The sequence below is a fragment of the Panicum virgatum genome, chromosome 5N (assembly GCF_016808335.1).
Source record: "Panicum virgatum strain AP13 chromosome 5N, P.virgatum_v5, whole genome shotgun sequence".
NCBI lineage: Eukaryota > Viridiplantae > Streptophyta > Magnoliopsida > Poales > Poaceae > Panicum > Panicum virgatum.
Window position 1 is genome coordinate 12718114 of NC_053149.1, and position 15597 is coordinate 12733710.

Here is a 15597-nt window from a genome sequence, read left to right on the forward strand (position 1 = left end):
CGCACTTGGTGGAGCCTCACCGGGTTGTGCGGCGATGGCGAGTCGCCGGGCCGCGCCCGCGCCCATCCCTGCCCGGCTCGCCGGCCGCGCTTCGGTGGCGGCTAACCGGCCCCTGCCCGCACCTGGGAGGAAGGAGGGAAGCTGAGGGAGGGAGGGAGATCGGAGGCTGTGGCTGGGAGAAGACATGGGGAAGGAAGAGGATAAGGTGAAAGGAGGAGGGTGAGAGAGCTGGACTTAAATAAAATGGATGGATGCGTCTGTGCCCGATATTTGTCCCGGGCAGAGACTCCAACTGGGACAAAATAGTATCTTTAGTCCCGGTTGGAGTCACCAACCGGTACTAAATGTTTTAATTCTGGTTGATGACTTCAATCGAGACTAAAGGGTATTATTTTGTCCCGGTTTGAATCTCCAACTGGGACAAGAGGTTTCTCTCTGCTCCCCATCGACCTCTAGACTTTAGGCCCGGGACCAAGGTCCTTATTTGTCCCGGGTTCAATGACAACCGGGATAAATGGAAAGGATCAAAGACCCTTTTATGTAGTAGTGTTTTAGCGTTACCGTCTCTGCTAATACCCTTATTTTCATAGGCGTATATGTTATAGATATCCGCCTCAGTTAATAGACAAGCCTAGTTAAAGCATATATGAGCCCGATTCGCAAACCTAACCCTACTCTCTCTGTCTCAACCTCCCCTCTCGCGTGTCGGCCGCCCCTCTCTCCCTTCTCCCTCTCCCTCTCCCTCTCCTCCTCCTCCGCCGCCGCCCCTCTCTCTCTCTCTCTCTCTCTCTCTCCGTTGTCCCTCTCCCTTCGCGGCGGCCCTCTCTCTAGGGCAGCGGCTGTATCTCTAGCTCGGTGGTGGTGGCGGGAGCGGTGCCCGTGCTCGGCGGCGGCGGCTCGGATCCGCTGACCAGGGGCCTGATCCGGCGAGCAGAGGCTGAATCCGGCCTTCCCCGGCGACGGCGGCTCGAATCCGCGAGCAGGAGGGGCGGGCGCACTCGGGCTGCTGGCGGCGGACGTCCACAGGGCGCGCGGGTGGGCCGCGTTCGGTGGCGACCGCCGCCGCGCTCGAGCTGGTCGCGCCGGCCGCGGCCGGCGACGCCAAAGGCAGATGGGCTTAGTGTGCCAGTCCCCTTTTTTTGGTTTTTTCTATTCTATTAACAGAGGCGTTTGCTCTAAAATAGTTAACCTTGCCTGCCTCTGAAAAATATTCTAACCGCCTCTGAAAAGATTATTGTAGTAGTGCATAAAACATGTGGAAAATAATAGTTGTAACATCGAAGATCAACTATTGAAACATATGTTGGAGCATCCTATTTTTTCCCATCCAGATGTGTTTTAGCATTTCCGCCTAAACAAATTGGCAGGCCTGGTGGAATCTGATTCTCCTCCCATCTCTAATGTGAAGTGGTGGTCGAATTCGTCTTCACCTTTCTCCAACCAACGCAGAATGTTGCACGGTGTTCCTCGATGAGGAGCTACGTCCCCTTCTTGCTGGAGGATGTGTCGCCCCGAGAATGTCCACACATAAAATATTTCAAAGCGTGCTTACTAGGAGGATGTGGCTTCTATTTTACCTTTTGCCACGATGATATATATGAATTTAAGGATGCCCCCCCAACCCCACTCATGGGTTCTTTCTCAACACCATTGAATCGAGGCTTTCAGGCCTCTTTTGGAATCATGGATCTGGCCCAAGTAGTTCACAAATGGCATAGCAGAGCTTACTACCACTATTCTCTAGTAGAAGTTGACCGAGGCCTGATAGGTGCAGCCGAACTGCCAGTTCGCCGGCGCCACGTCGTCCGCCACGACGGACCTGCCGTAGTCCGTCTGCACCTTGAACGACAGGCTCTGCCCCGTTACATTGGCGCCGCTCTGCCAGTTGGCCCCCCAGTTGCGGCTCATCGGCAGCCAGTCCGTGGAGGACCCCTTGATCCACGCCGCGGCCACCGCGCCGGCGCCGGCGACGTTGGTGACCAGCACGAGCTCGAAGTAGTCGTGCCCGCTGATGCCGAACCTGACCCCGCCGGACCGCTGGCAGGGGACTCTCCTGTAGTTCACGGGGATCACGCCGGCCCGGTACACGCCGATGGTCTCCCACGCCGGCTGCGACTTGTCGAAGTGCTGCCGCGGCGAGTTGCACCACTCGCTGGGGTCGCCGTAGTTGGGCGGGCAGAAGTTGCTGGTCGCCGTCACGGTGACCGTCGGCGACCCCGGCTTACAGTACTGCGTCCGCGACGCGTCGCAGGCGACCTGGAAGCACGCGCCGCAGGAGGCGCCGTCGCCGTAGAGCGCCGCGCTCAGCGCCGTCGTCTGCGCCCCGTACCCGGCGCTGTACAGGTTGCCGTACCCGCACGACCCGCCTGCGTGACGAGGAGGACGCGCACGCCAATGCCACAAACGCGTGGCCGGGTCAGAGCTTCCTTGGGAACGAAAATGGTTGCCAGTGGATGTGGCTTACCCATGGTGCCGGACGCGTCGCTGCCGCCGTAGAACGTCGCGTTGGCCGGCGTCCAGTACTGCTGCGCGGCGGCGCGGCCGAGCCGGGCGGCGCACAAGCTCAGCAGCAGGAGCAGGATCGCCTTCTCCATCGCCTCGATCTCAGCGAGGCACTGCCTGCCTGACAAGAATACAAGATCGCTTGCAATCTGTGGGCTGTGGCGACTGCACCAGGCCTTCTCTGCTACTGCTGCTTATAAGCTTGCCTGCAACTGCCGGCGAGCCGACGGTCGGCTGACGGTAAGGTGATCATGCACGCTGCATGTGTCCGCCCTGTTTCTTATCTGGTCAATCATGGGGTCACGGATCACGCGCTGATGCACTAGCATGCGTGCTGCTGGTGGCTAGCCAATCATCCTCGAATGAAGACGGGCAATGGACAGTTATAATTCAACCATGGAATCTTGGTGATTTGACATGATTATTAATCCTGTGCCTGAACCCTGAATTATATGGTTCGTTTGACACCAGGTGGTTGTTCTTCCTTGGAAGGGAGAGTTTCATCTCATGTGCTTGCTTCGAAGTAGAATTCTGTCTCGTTTTCGGGTGGCCGAATGAATGGCCCTCAGTGAGATCAAGAAAGTATCTGAATCTGAACATCAGAACATGGAAGGATTTGATGTTTGCGTAACTGGTTCGTCTTTTGTTTTGCCAATGATTCTTTGTTTCTCGCCATTGTTCATATTTTGACTTCAACATTGTACATAGGCAGGATTGAGCACTAGGAGGAGTTAGCTCTCCTAATTCCCAGCGGTAGGATGAGCTCGAGCCTCTCCAAACCCACCACTGGATCCGCCCCTGTGTACAAGTATGTATTCCCTCAGCAAGAGTTCAGAAGTGAAAAGATGCTCAGCCACTTGTTTTTCTATTCACACCTCAAATCTCCATTCAAACATATATTGTTTTCCTTGGAAGATTTTCATTTGACCATGTATCATGCATGTTCCCAGCTGATTGGTAGATCGAGTTTAATTTGACCTCGATCATTTGCTGGAGATAAAGATATTAATCGTGATCCTTCAAGCTTCAGCCCAGACTAGTTAATTCAGGCGCCACTCCTAGTGTTGCAGATAAGATACTACTATTATACTACGTACTCTAGTCGGGGCACAACTAAATTACTAAATAATTGTCGGTACCCTGCAACTGGGGTACCAACTCCTATTGTATCAAGACTCGCATAGTTATCCGTAACTATGCCATAAGGAGCTAAGCAGCCGGACCCCTGGGGTCCGACTCCATCTCACCAGACCAACAGTCCCGGACCCGCTTCCCGCTCGGGGACGGGTCCGGTGTCACCACGTGTCCTAGAGGTGGAAATGCTCAGTACTTGTGGCCGCGGACCCGGACCCCTGCAGGTGGGTCCGGGACCTCCACGTGCCATCCGGACTCCCGCAGATGGGTCCGGGACCTCCACGTGACTATCCGGACCCCCGTGAGCTCTCGGCTCAGCTAGCTGATCGGGAGGGGTCCGGAGCCGCCACGTGTCACGCAGACGCGGGCGCGGGCGCAAGCCTTCCGCTGGAAGCTCCCTCACCCTCCCGCATTAAGTGCGAGTGGTTGAGGTAGGCTCTGCTGCCTCTGGGCACGGAGCAGCTTTTGTCAGTCCACACTGTGGATCGCCAGTTACCGAGGCGGCTCGTCAGTTACCAAGACAAGCATTAAAGACTCAGCGCCGTGCGCATGGGCGACGAGTCATGATGACCAGCTACTGACTGGAGCAACAGTGCACGCTGCTACAGTGGACTGAGTCAGTAGTTCGGCGCTTCATCATGACCTCGACGCGCGGCTATAGAGACTAGACTCTACTCTGACAGGACAGCTCAAGACCATCCCTGGTCAGAAGCTACGCACGGAAGCCGACAATAAAATCTCCGGATCTGAGGCATTGAAGGCCAAAGTGTAGTTTATAATACATCGCCGGGTTCACATGTCGGGGCCCCGCTCAGTGTACGTGCTCCCCTTGGACATATAAAAGGGAGAGCACGCCCGCTAGAACACAGCTCCTGAGACTCTCTCGAGACTCAACTGAGAGCACACACAGACGCACGCTGGACTCAGCACCAAGCTCTCGCTGGACACAGTGGATGTAGGGTATTACGCTTCGGCGGCCCGAACCACTCTAAACCTGCTGTGTTCACCGTATTCTTGAGCGAGATCGAACTAATCCTAGCTAACCCCCGAGTACTCACACTCTGGGCTTAGGCGGGTGCATTCCGTCACCCGGCTGTGGTTCGCTACACCACGACATTTGACGCGCCAGGTAGGGGGGCTTTAGCTAGTTTTAGCTCATCTCTTGCCCATCTCCATGGCTCGGGTGGTTGAGCACTCCCACCACGACGACGACGTGGAGATGACGGACGGTGTGGCGTCATCCGCGCCACACGCCTCTCGCCTTCCTGCGTTAGGGGCAACCGTGCCCGTGGAGCAACCACCGTCAGCAGCGGCGCGCGCTGCACGTCGGCAAGAGTCAGGGCGCCCGTCAAGGGCCCCCTCACAAGCTGCGAGCGGCGGAGCGACAAATCCCAGCTCGCAGCATACCTCACTCATGTGAGGAATCCCGCTCTGGCGGAAAGCCGACTCCGGTCGCACCAAGCCCGCTTCGGCAGAAAGCCGACTCCGGTCGCACCAAGCCCGCTCCGGCGGAAAGCCGACTCTGGTCGCACCAAGCCCGCTCCGGCGGAAAGCCGACTCCGGTCGCACCAAAGCCGCTCCGGCGGAAAGCCGACTCCGGTCACACCAAGCCCGCTTCGGCGGAAAGCCTACTCCGGTCGCACTAAGACGACTCTGGTGGCTCTCTCCGGCGGAAAGCCGACTCCGGTCGCACCCCGACTCTACATCTCTATAAGTCCTACCCTTAGAGGCCCAGCAGGGAATAAAGCCTTTTCCTTTGTAACTAGGTAGTACTTCCGTGTGGTCCAGTCCGGTGAGCCTCCCCCGTGGAGGGGTCCGGACCTCTGCGAACCAGGTTTAGGGAAGTGTACTCACCCTCCGGGGAGGTCCGGAGCCGTGTAGCCGCTTAGCCTGGTTCCGTACTCTAAGCCTGCATGCTCTACCTCCCTAGGGCGAGTACCGTAGTACCTAAGACTGGGGGCCCGGAGGTCCAGACAGCTCCGGCCTTATAAACCCGTGTTCTGGCTTACATCGCACATCTCATGTACATCTAATTATAAAGGAAAAGTTTATTCTCAGTTCGCTTCTAAGGATGTTATATTCCAATTTCAATATACGCATTCTGTTTGCGCTAATCCCCACGTGGCTTCTTACTCTTGTGCGGTGATTGTGGTCCGAATTGAGTTGGCTAGTTAGTGACTTAGCTCGACACCACTCATGGAAGAGAGGGGTTCGGACCCATGGGAACCTGCAGGTTCAGGGAAGCGCACTCATTCTCCGAGGAGGTCCGGAGCCGTGTAGCCGCTTAGCCTGGTTCCGTACCCTAAGACTGCACGCACCACCTCCTGTGAATGAGTGCCGTAGTACCTAGGACTGGGAACCTGGAGGTCCGGATTTTCTCTTAACCTAAAGGCCGGCCCCTTGAGCTCCGTTCACTGAACCTAGCTGTCTATCTCAAAGGATTACAGCCAACATGATTTGGGACCCGTAGGCACGCTACTAAGCATCTACCTTGAGTCATGTGCAGGTCCAAACGTGATGATGCAGCAGGTGACCCAAAGGATGGACGACGCAGGACAAGACCCTTGCGGCGCGCACCGCTGGGCGCCAGAAGCAGCCAAGTTGCTCACAGTAGTGGCCCCACCTGCGGGTTCGTTGCCTCTCCCGAGGCGGGCCCGGGGGCCGTTGTCGGTACCCTGCAACTGGGGTACCCACTCCTACTGTGCCAAGACTCGCGTAGTTATCCGTAACTACTCCCTAAGGAGCTGAGCAGCCGGACCCCTGGGGTCCGACTCCATCTCACCAGACCAACGGTCCCGGACCCGCTTCCCGCTCGGGAACGGGTCCGGTGTCACCACGTGTCCAAGAGGTGGAAATGCTCAGTACCTGTGGCCGCAGACCCGGACCACCGCAGGTGGGTCTGGGACCTCCACGTGCCTATCCGGACCCCCGTGAGCTCTCGGCTCAGGTAGCTGATCGGGAGGGGTCCGGAGCCGCCACATGTCACGCAGACGCGGGTGCGGGCGCAAGCCTTCCGCTGGAAGCTCCCTCACCCACCCGCATTAAGTGCGAGTGGTTGAGGCAGGCTCTGCTGCCTCTGGGCACGGGGCAGCTTTTGTCAGTCCACACTGTGGATCGCCAGTTACCGAGGCGGCTCGTCAGTTACCAAGACAAGCATTAAAGACTCAGCGTCGTGCGCATAGGCGACGAGTCATGATGACCAGCTACTGACTGGAGCAACAGTGCACGCTGATACAGTGGACTGAGTCAGTAGTTCGGCGCTTCATCACGACCTCGACGCGCGGCTGTAGAGGCTAGACTCTACTCTGACAGGACAGCTCAAGACCATCCCTGGTCAGAAGCTACGCACGGAAGCCGACGACAAGATCTCCGGATCTGAGGCATTGAAGGCCAAAGTGTAGTTTATAATACATCGTCGTGTCCACATGTCGGGGCCCCGCTCTGTGTACGTGCTCTCCTTGGACATATAAAAGGGAGAGCACGCCCGCTAGAACACAGCTCCTGAGACTCTCTCGAGACTCAGCTGAGAGCACACACAGACGCACGCTGGACTCAGCACCAAGCTCTCGCAGACTCACTCGAGGCAAGGCAATACAACACACAGTGAATGTAGGGTATTACGCTCCGGCAGCCCGAACCACCCTAAACCTGTTGTGTTCACCGTGTTCTTGAGCGAGATCGAACTAATCCTAGCTAACCCCCGAGTACTCACCCTCTGGGCTTATGCGGGTGCATTCCTCTACCCGACTATGGTTCGCTACACCACGACAACAATGCAGATCGATTCGATCATATGCGACATGATAAAATCAAGTACAGCAGTGACCAAATCATGCTAGGATGGTAAACTATAGAGGTAGTTCTCGTAATATCATATGGTTTACAAACAGAATCTCCCAAATGATTGGGCTAATAATAAAGCCAACTTCATTCTTCCTTCTCTACATCTTTTTATTTTTTGAACATGATGGCAGAAACTCTGCCTTTCAATTAAGAGGGAAAGAAAAAAGTTTCTTTTTCCACATCTTACAACTCAAATTTATGTTGAATTGCATAATCTGCTACCAGAAGGTTGCCATGCATTTTATCTATATATACTATAGAGATATAGAGAACCAGTCTTTTTGAAAACTTTTGCCATCTACATATATTATTTCTACATAGTACCGCTCACAGCGGACACACCACAGAAGTCTATAAGAGTAAGTATTATGAGCCAGCAAGGCAGGCGGGGAGTACACCTACGTCAGAAAAAATTGCTGGCGGAGAGAGAAAAGGAGAGTGAGTGGAGCAGGCGGCTCGCGAAGCGTCAGCTAGAGCAAGCGGGTGCGCGCGCATGCAACTCCTATTGGCTATGCTGCTGCGCTCGCTGCCCATTCGCTTCATGTGCTGCGGCGCTTGTTGCTGCTGGCGTTGCTTGCATTAAATAATGCTCTCCATTGTGGTGTTTATTCAGCCCGCGGCGAGCTAAACCATAATCCTTGCTCTAAGGGTGAGGAAGTATTGAAAATATGTAAATGAGTAGTCTGTCTTTCCCTAGCTTTTTTTCACCGTGCTGGTCCTGTGGCCCCGAGCAAATCAGCTCTCTCTGTTATCACGCACGGATCACATATGCCATATGGAGGTGCCTAATCCAAGATCTACGGTATGTATAATTGATTTCCAGATCCAATTAACTTTCCGTCTGCAAGCGGTCCAATCAAATCTGACTCTCCAAATCCAATCAATTTTTTTCCATCTGCAAGCATCCAATCAAATCACTTCTTCGCCCTCACCCCAACGGCGTCCTAAATCAACTGACCGGTGTCGTTGTACTCAGTCTGAACACCGGTGTCGTTGTACTCAGTCTGAACATTTGTTCCTTCTTTTGAATAATTGTTCTTTTTAATATAATATAATCGGTAATTTGCCATGTTTTTTATGAGTAAAATACATGGACGGTCCTCAAACTTGTCTAGAGGTATCATCTAGGTCACTGAACTCTCAAAATATATTTTTAGATCTCTAAACTTGTATGAATGTGTCACTCGGGTTCCTAAACTCTCAAAATGCATTTTCAGGTGCCCAAACTTATCTTAATGTGTCATTTCGGTCCCTAAACTCTCAAGGTGAATTTTCATATTCTTGAAAATAATCATTGATTAATTATATTCAGAATGGACGGTTTATTAAACTATTTTTCTGCTGATTCATTTAGAAATCTTACTAGTAAGACCATTTTAATTCTGAATTAGCTGCTTATTAATCATAAATCATGGTAGAACCATCTCCAACGGCTCTGGCCATGCTAGCTGATCGATCGTTGAAACAAGTCAACTTTTTGTACTTGCTATACTACTATATGTTCACAGAGAAACAAAATTCTTAATTGAAAAACACACTTCTTTCTATACATGTATTTGCCTGTACAGAAGGTAAGTTCACGAGACTTGAAAATCAAAACATATCAGGAAGATTCGCAGTTCCTAAATTACACCAGCCAATCGCCTCGCCTTTCTATATATCTATCTATCACGACCACGCATGCACGCAATGAAATTGACTTGCTTTATTTCTGTCCTCCAACAATCCAACAATTCATTCCTAGTAGGGAAAGGAACGACGACGATGCCTCGAGGGAAGCTTGGCATGAAGCTGATCGAGAACCCCAAGAAGCGCAGGGCGGCCTACAAGAACCGGCGCGACGGCCTCGTCCAGAAGACGTCGCAGCTCGCCACCCTCTGCGGCGTCGACGCCCTCCTCATCTGCTTCGACCCGGCGAGGCCCGCCGGCGCCGGGCAGGACGGCGGCGGCGGCGCGGTCACGACGTGGCCGGCCGACCGCGAGGACGTGCTGAAGCTGATCAGGAGGTACCGCGAGACGCCCGCGGACAAGGTCCGGCACAGCTTCACCGCCGCCGCGTACCACCAGGAGGAGCTGGCCAAGCAGCAGCGCAAGCTGCTCAAGATCGAGCAGTGCGGCCCGGACGCGCTCAGCCTCGAGGACTGCCGCCTGGCCGACCTCTCCCCCGCCGACCTCGCCGCCCTGCTCGGCACGCTGGACGAGGCGCTGCGGAAGGCGCAGCAGCGGATCGTCGCGCTCGGTGGCCGCGTCGAGGACGGCGGCGGCGGCGGCGACGTGCCGGCGGCGACCGCGATGGCCGCCGCCGCGCCCGCGCCGCTGCCGGCTGACTACAACTCCTTCGACCTCGCGTTCAGCGTGCCCGACGCCGGCTCCATGGTAACACAGTACTACTGCCCTCCTCCTCTTGACATGCTGTCACAGCCATTCCCCCTCGAGCCGCCGTGCCTTGCCTATCATATGATGCCGCCGCCGCCGGGCTACACCTTTAAGATGCCGCCGCCGCCGCCGCTCCCGCTAATAGCACCACTTGACATGGATATGGCTGGCACCGGCACCGTGGACTTCCTGCCTTTCGCCACGAACTTGTCACACGGGAGCGGCGCCACCGGGCCCGGGTTCTATGATGATTTTGTGCCAGGTTTTGATGCCACTGGAGGTGGAGTGTGCGTCGACGGCTATGTTTCCGGTGGTGGGCAAAGCTTTGCTGCTGGGCATGCCGGTGACAGCTACCAGCATGAGCACCGCTTGCCCGCCGGCGTTTGGCCTGTGAGCGGGCTGAATAACAATCCCGGCCCTATGGATGCTGCTGCGCTCCTGCAGGAGAGGATTGACTTCGCAGCGCTGCGGCCTGGTAGTTGCAGTAGCAGCTCCTGCACCTGCTTTCAAGGAGCGTTCCAGAAGAAATAGCTACCCCCATGATGGCTACGTGTTTCATCCAGATCGATGCAGGGTCGCTGTGGATTTAGCTTATCATAAACTTGACTAGCTTGGTGTTAATAATGGTAGGATTTCCAGGGTTCTCAGCTTGTCGAGCTAGGGCCTTAGATTGTTAAAAGTTTGTGTTAGGGTTTAAGCATCTGTCATGTTTTGGATGGGATTAACCATATGCATGTTTATATTTGTCCGAGACGTGAGTTTCATCGGATTTTTGAAAACTAGCAAGATCGAAATGTGTGACTACCAATTTTCTTACGCATTTTTTAATGCATGTGTGTTTGCTAGGTGATTGTTGTGTTATTATTATTTAGTTTTCAAATTAGGACTTGGCTAGTCTTTCGGTACGGCTGGTCTATTTTGTAAAGTCATAAGACAAATGTGACCTACTGCTATCCGTTGCACTCATCTTTGAGTAGGATAAGGACAAAAAATGATAACGTTGCAAAAGCAATCACAGATTTAAAAAAGCTATAAATTTACGATCAAGCATCAAAAATAAAATCCGATTGCACCAATGAGTTACTCGCGACAAGAGCATCAAAACAAGATCTCACTTCAATATGTTTCGATGGTATTTTTCTCATACAGTTCTAAAAGCACTTTTGTGAAAACTTGAAAGCATATCATAATAAACTACGAAGTAATTTAGAATTAATGTACAGGCAATATTCTACCACCTCCTACTTGATTCAAACACCAAGGCAAACACAAAACCAAAAATGCTTATGTGAAAAAGTGCACAACAAGAACAAAAACAGATCGATGCAAATAGACAAAAGTATGTATGAAATACACAAAATCCAGTACACAACATGCCTGCACATAAAGTATTTTCTTTGCTAGCTTTATCTACCTAATGTGCTTCAAATCTGCACTGTCATTCCTCCTTTCTTGCTGGGTACCTGAAAAAATAATTTGATTAGAGAACTTATAGCAGTGGAAAAACAGTGTGGTATGAGATGTAAAATTTCCTAAAGACTTGCATTATTCTACCCAATTGTTAACATATTAATTGTTGCCTAAATACAATTGAGTTGCATATATGAAAAATCAGAAGAATTGCCCAGATAAATGTACTAAGTTTGCCATATTCTCAGCATATTATTGTCTGGATAAATGCAGTGAGTTACCTACTGGAAAACTACTAAAAATGCTTCAAGTAATTGATATAATTGCCTATAGGAAACTACTAAAAATGCTTCTACTATTCGATAAAAATGCCTATTGCAAAAGTATTGAAGTGCTTATGATGATGAACCCGCATCGCCCTGATTCCAGATGGGCGGCGCAGCTGCTCCGCTCCAAATGCGCTCTAAATGTGCCGCTGCGTGCTCGTCCATGCTCCGCCCCAACCTGCCCGCGCTACTCCGCTTGCGCCCCCGCCAATCCACCCGCATCCGCATCCTAGCGCCATTGTGGCCTCGCACGCTGCGTGCTGCAACGGAGGGGAGGGGTCCTGCACACCACCTGCGGCCCCATCCCCTATGTGCGGCAAGGGAGGGGAGGGGTCCCGCACACCACCTGCGGCCCCATCCTCCCGAGCCGCCGCGGCTCGCACACAGCCGCGGCAGGGGAGGAGCACAACAACGTGGAGGAAGGAAGCAGCGTCGGGGAGGAGGGGCCGTGTTACGCCGCCATGTCCCTGCATGCAAGCTCATGCCACCGCAGAGGAGAGAGGTGGGTCGCGCTGCCGCATCCCCACGCATGAGCTCGCACTCCGCGTCGCGCTACCGCAGAGGGAGGAGGAGTGGGGGAGGGGGGGGAGGAGACTGCGGCATGAGACGAGGCGAGGGGAGATGCCTGCGGCATGGAGTATGGGAGGAGGGGAGGAAACTATTGCAGCTATGGATTTGGAAAGAGAGCTTGCAGAGGGAGAGATAAGAAATTGATGGAGAGTTGGGGATGAATGGAGGAGCAACCAAATGGATAAGGATAAAAGGATGCTGCGGGGGGAGGGAGGTGAGCAGTTGGGCGGCCATGCGGAGGACCTATCGTATGGCCGGCCATTAACAAATCATTACTTTAAAATTAACTCAGAGTTTTTCATTTGTACCAGTACATTTTTGACCGGAAAACATTGAATTTTGACCTGATATATATAGATTTTTCTTCTTAAGTAAATATAAATATTTAAAAAGGTAGGCGTGGTTTACAAATGATTGAGCTTCTGAATAATATAAGATGAACAGAATGTTCTCCATCAGGCCTGCAGCTTATTACAAGACAGAGAGAGGCACCTACCAACTCATTCTGCAGGTCACACACTCACACTTAACCGACAATCATCACACACAACACAAACCCAACGACGCGTACGATTGCATTGCACGCTCAATCACAAGCAATGAAGCAAACGAAGCAACAGCAGAATAATCGAACTTCGAACCAACCAATGCATACCAATATCATCATCAGCGACTGATGGTCAGACCAAAATCAGTTCCACCTGGGTCCTCAGCTCTTCTTGGGCGCGAACTTGGCCTTGATCTTGTCCACCTCCTCGGCGCCGATCTGGAACGCCTTGGCGAGCACCTCGTCGGGCACCTCGGGCGAGGCCCCGAAGAGCGTCATGGCGATGGACTGCGTGCCGGGGAGCTGGCTGTTGAAGGCCGAGATGACGGCGGCGGGCTCGTCGCCGGCGTTCTTCTGGAAGTGCACGAGCCCCCGCGGGAACGCGAAGACGTCGCCCTGGGAGATGGTCCTGGCGACGAGCTTGTTGGCGGTGGTGACGAAGCCCACGTCGAGGGTGCCGTAGAGGACGAAGACGAGCTCGGTGGCGCGCGGGTGCGTGTGCGGCGGGTTGAGCCCGCCGGGGGCGTAGTCGATGCGCGAGAGCGAGACGCCCAGGGTGTTGAGCCCCGGGACCTTCTCGACGTTGGCGCCCGTGACCACGGAGCCCACGGCGTTGGTGGTGTTGCCCGGCTTGGCCAGCACGCTCGAGAAGAAGTCGTCGGCGGTGGCGTTCACCTTGCACGGGAACCCGTTCACCTTCAGCTCTGCACAAATGCAAACGCAAACGCCGGCGTGTCAGAGGCAGAGTCTCGCGTGGAGGTTGTGGTCGGGTCGCATTCAGTGTGCAGGATGCCCAGCATCGGCAGAAATGGGCACATGGTGTGTGGAGCGATCTGCTACTTGTGTGGCCTTATGCAAGAACCAGCTTGCTCGTGTAGGGTTGTGTGTGCCATCTAGCTAGTAAAAAAAAAAACTAACTGCAGGTGGAGAATCAGTCCACTTGAAAGATCATGAATTTTTTAACTGAAAGGTGTTTTCAAAAAAGAAGGTGTCACCACAAAAGCGGCGAATCTCTTAAAAACAGCAAGGGAGCTTTATGTTCCTTTACTAGTTCATTCAGAAAACGATATTGGAACTGAGAATCCATTACTCTGTACTCTGTGCCCTCCGTGGGCCGTTGGTGCTGAATTTCTCGCGCTAACCACCACCAAAACTTGGATTCTATCCTACGCCAAAGCACCGCAAATTCAGCAAAATTCAGCAAAACCTGGCTTCAATTTTGGGCTCTGACAAAACAAAATCCAGCCGTTTCAGCAAGCTACGAACTTCATGTCGACGACACGGACTCCGTACGTATCGGTAGCATGTGGCTATTTGAGTTTTGTTTTGGACGGATTTTGATTCTACACGACGGAACAAGGGGAAATAGTAATGGAGTTGTTCTCATGCCTTCTCTGGATCTGTCCCTGAACAGCAAACAACTATGCGAGCAACCCTGAACATCTTTGGCGTCGCGCAAAGATGTAGTGGCATGGTGCAGGGCAAAGGCTGGAGCTTACCGGAGTTGAGGTCGGCGACGCAGAGATCCTGGAGGTAGTCCGGGTCGCCGGCAAGCGCGGACGGCGCGGCGGCAAGGACTACAAGCGCCACCGTGACCGCCGCTCCAAGGAACTGGTGGGGAGAGGAAGCCCGGGCCATTGTACGGTAGTGCGCCGCCGCTCGCTCACTCACGGGCGGACGGTGGTCGCCGGCCGGATGCTGCTGGTTGGTTGGGCAGGCAGAGCGGAGCCCTGCTTCTTATAGCGGCGCTGGTGCTGGGGACTCGGGGAGCGAGCGAGGCGGGGAGGAAAGAAAGAGATCGCCCGGGCTGGATGCGGAGCCCCGGCCCGACCGCGGCGTCAATGCGAGCTGCGTGTGCCCGCGTCGCAAGTGCTTTCAGCTCAAGCAAAGCGACATGGAGGTGAGGTGAGGTGAGGTGTGCGGCTCAGGCGGTTGGTGGCTCGTCACCAGGGCCCCCGGGCCGTGATCGACGACGAGACAAACAGAAAAAAAAGCTAAACTTTAGTAGCAAGCAGCTAATCGAGCAAGTGGCCGGAGACTAGAGTAGCAGCTGTTGCTGCGTGATCACGGGATCGCAACCGGGAGAGTTCGTCGGCGAGAGAGAGGACGGCGACGGCGGACCTCGCCGCGTGCTGTTCCATCGATTGATTTACGGCAAGTGTAAGTTCTCGTAAAACGTCAGGCATCAGGAATTCAGAATAGGCTGTTACGTGGCTGCGGGGGCCTGTTGTAACAAACGAATCCTTTTGGAAAAGGCCCGAGGTCGATCATGTGATGAAACCGACGTGTTCATGGAAGGAAAGGCCCGGGTTTCCGTCTTGATTCTTGAACTGGCGTGCAAGCACCCGTGCTGCACAAAGCTAAAGAGAGAGGGTGTTGGCTGGACTGTCCCTGTTCTTACACCACATCTTCTTCTTTTTCTTCAGAAAAAAAATGCAGTGTCCTTACGATGAAAGATCTGCTCTCACAGAAGGAAAAAGTAACAGAAAGATTGATAACTCATAACTGTGCATGCATGTCCTGACGCTGCCACGTACATCGCCGCGTCCTCTAGTTTCCACTTCGACTGTCCATAGAACGGTTAGCTGGGAACTCACTCGTCACTGGTCGGCTTTCTGGCTGTGCACAGCGAAGCTTTACGCTCCTACTAGAAAATAATGAAGCATTGAGGACTAAGGAAAGCCGAGACAGAGACTCTGCAAGGAAGACTGATGCATGCAGCCTCTATAAAGAATTTACTGAACAAAAAAGGAGCCACAAAACCATGGTTCTAATTTCTTTGTCATTTCGACCTCGTTTCTGCTGAATATGCTGGCATCCGATTCAGAAAAGTGAGTGAGATCACAGGACAGCTGGGTCATCAGGACCTAACAGGGAAAACGAAGTGCC

The 15597-nt window shown here is 53.5% G+C and overlaps 2 protein-coding genes across 2 annotated transcripts; both read right to left on the reverse strand.

Moving 5' to 3' along the window:
- Window positions 1-1548: 1548 nt before the first annotated feature.
- Window positions 1549-3035, reverse strand: LOC120676569 (expansin-A9-like). The gene is made up of 2 exons (XM_039957901.1): window positions 2465-3035; window positions 1549-2366 (listed from the first exon to the last, which is right to left on the reverse strand). Exons 1-2 carry the CDS (start codon window positions 2592-2594, stop codon window positions 1741-1743), a joined length of 756 nt encoding a protein of 251 aa, XP_039813835.1. The 5' UTR covers window positions 2595-3035; the 3' UTR covers window positions 1549-1740.
- Window positions 3036-12511: 9476 nt separating this feature from the next.
- On the reverse strand, window positions 12512-14800 carry LOC120676526 (germin-like protein 5-1). Its single transcript, XM_039957855.1, has 2 exons — window positions 14208-14800; window positions 12512-13412 (listed from the first exon to the last, which is right to left on the reverse strand). Exons 1-2 carry the CDS (start codon window positions 14344-14346, stop codon window positions 12871-12873), a joined length of 681 nt encoding a protein of 226 aa, XP_039813789.1. The 5' UTR covers window positions 14347-14800; the 3' UTR covers window positions 12512-12870.
- Window positions 14801-15597: the final 797 nt, after the last annotated feature.

Excerpts from the sequence above, each read along its gene's own strand:
- LOC120676569 (XM_039957901.1), bottom strand. The coding sequence starts at position 2,594 with ATGGAGAAGGCGATCCTGCTCCTGCTGCTGAGCTTGTGCGCCGCCCGG. Across the intron at positions 2,367-2,464 it reads CGACGCGTCCGGCACCATGG|GCGGGTCGTGCGGGTACGGC; the intron begins GTAAGCCACATC and ends CTCGTCACGCAG.
- LOC120676526 (XM_039957855.1), bottom strand. The coding sequence starts at position 14,346 with ATGGCCCGGGCTTCCTCTCCCCACCAGTTCCTTGGAGCGGCGGTCACG. Across the intron at positions 13,413-14,207 it reads CGTCGCCGACCTCAACTCCG|AGCTGAAGGTGAACGGGTTC; the intron begins GTAAGCTCCAGC and ends GCATTTGTGCAG.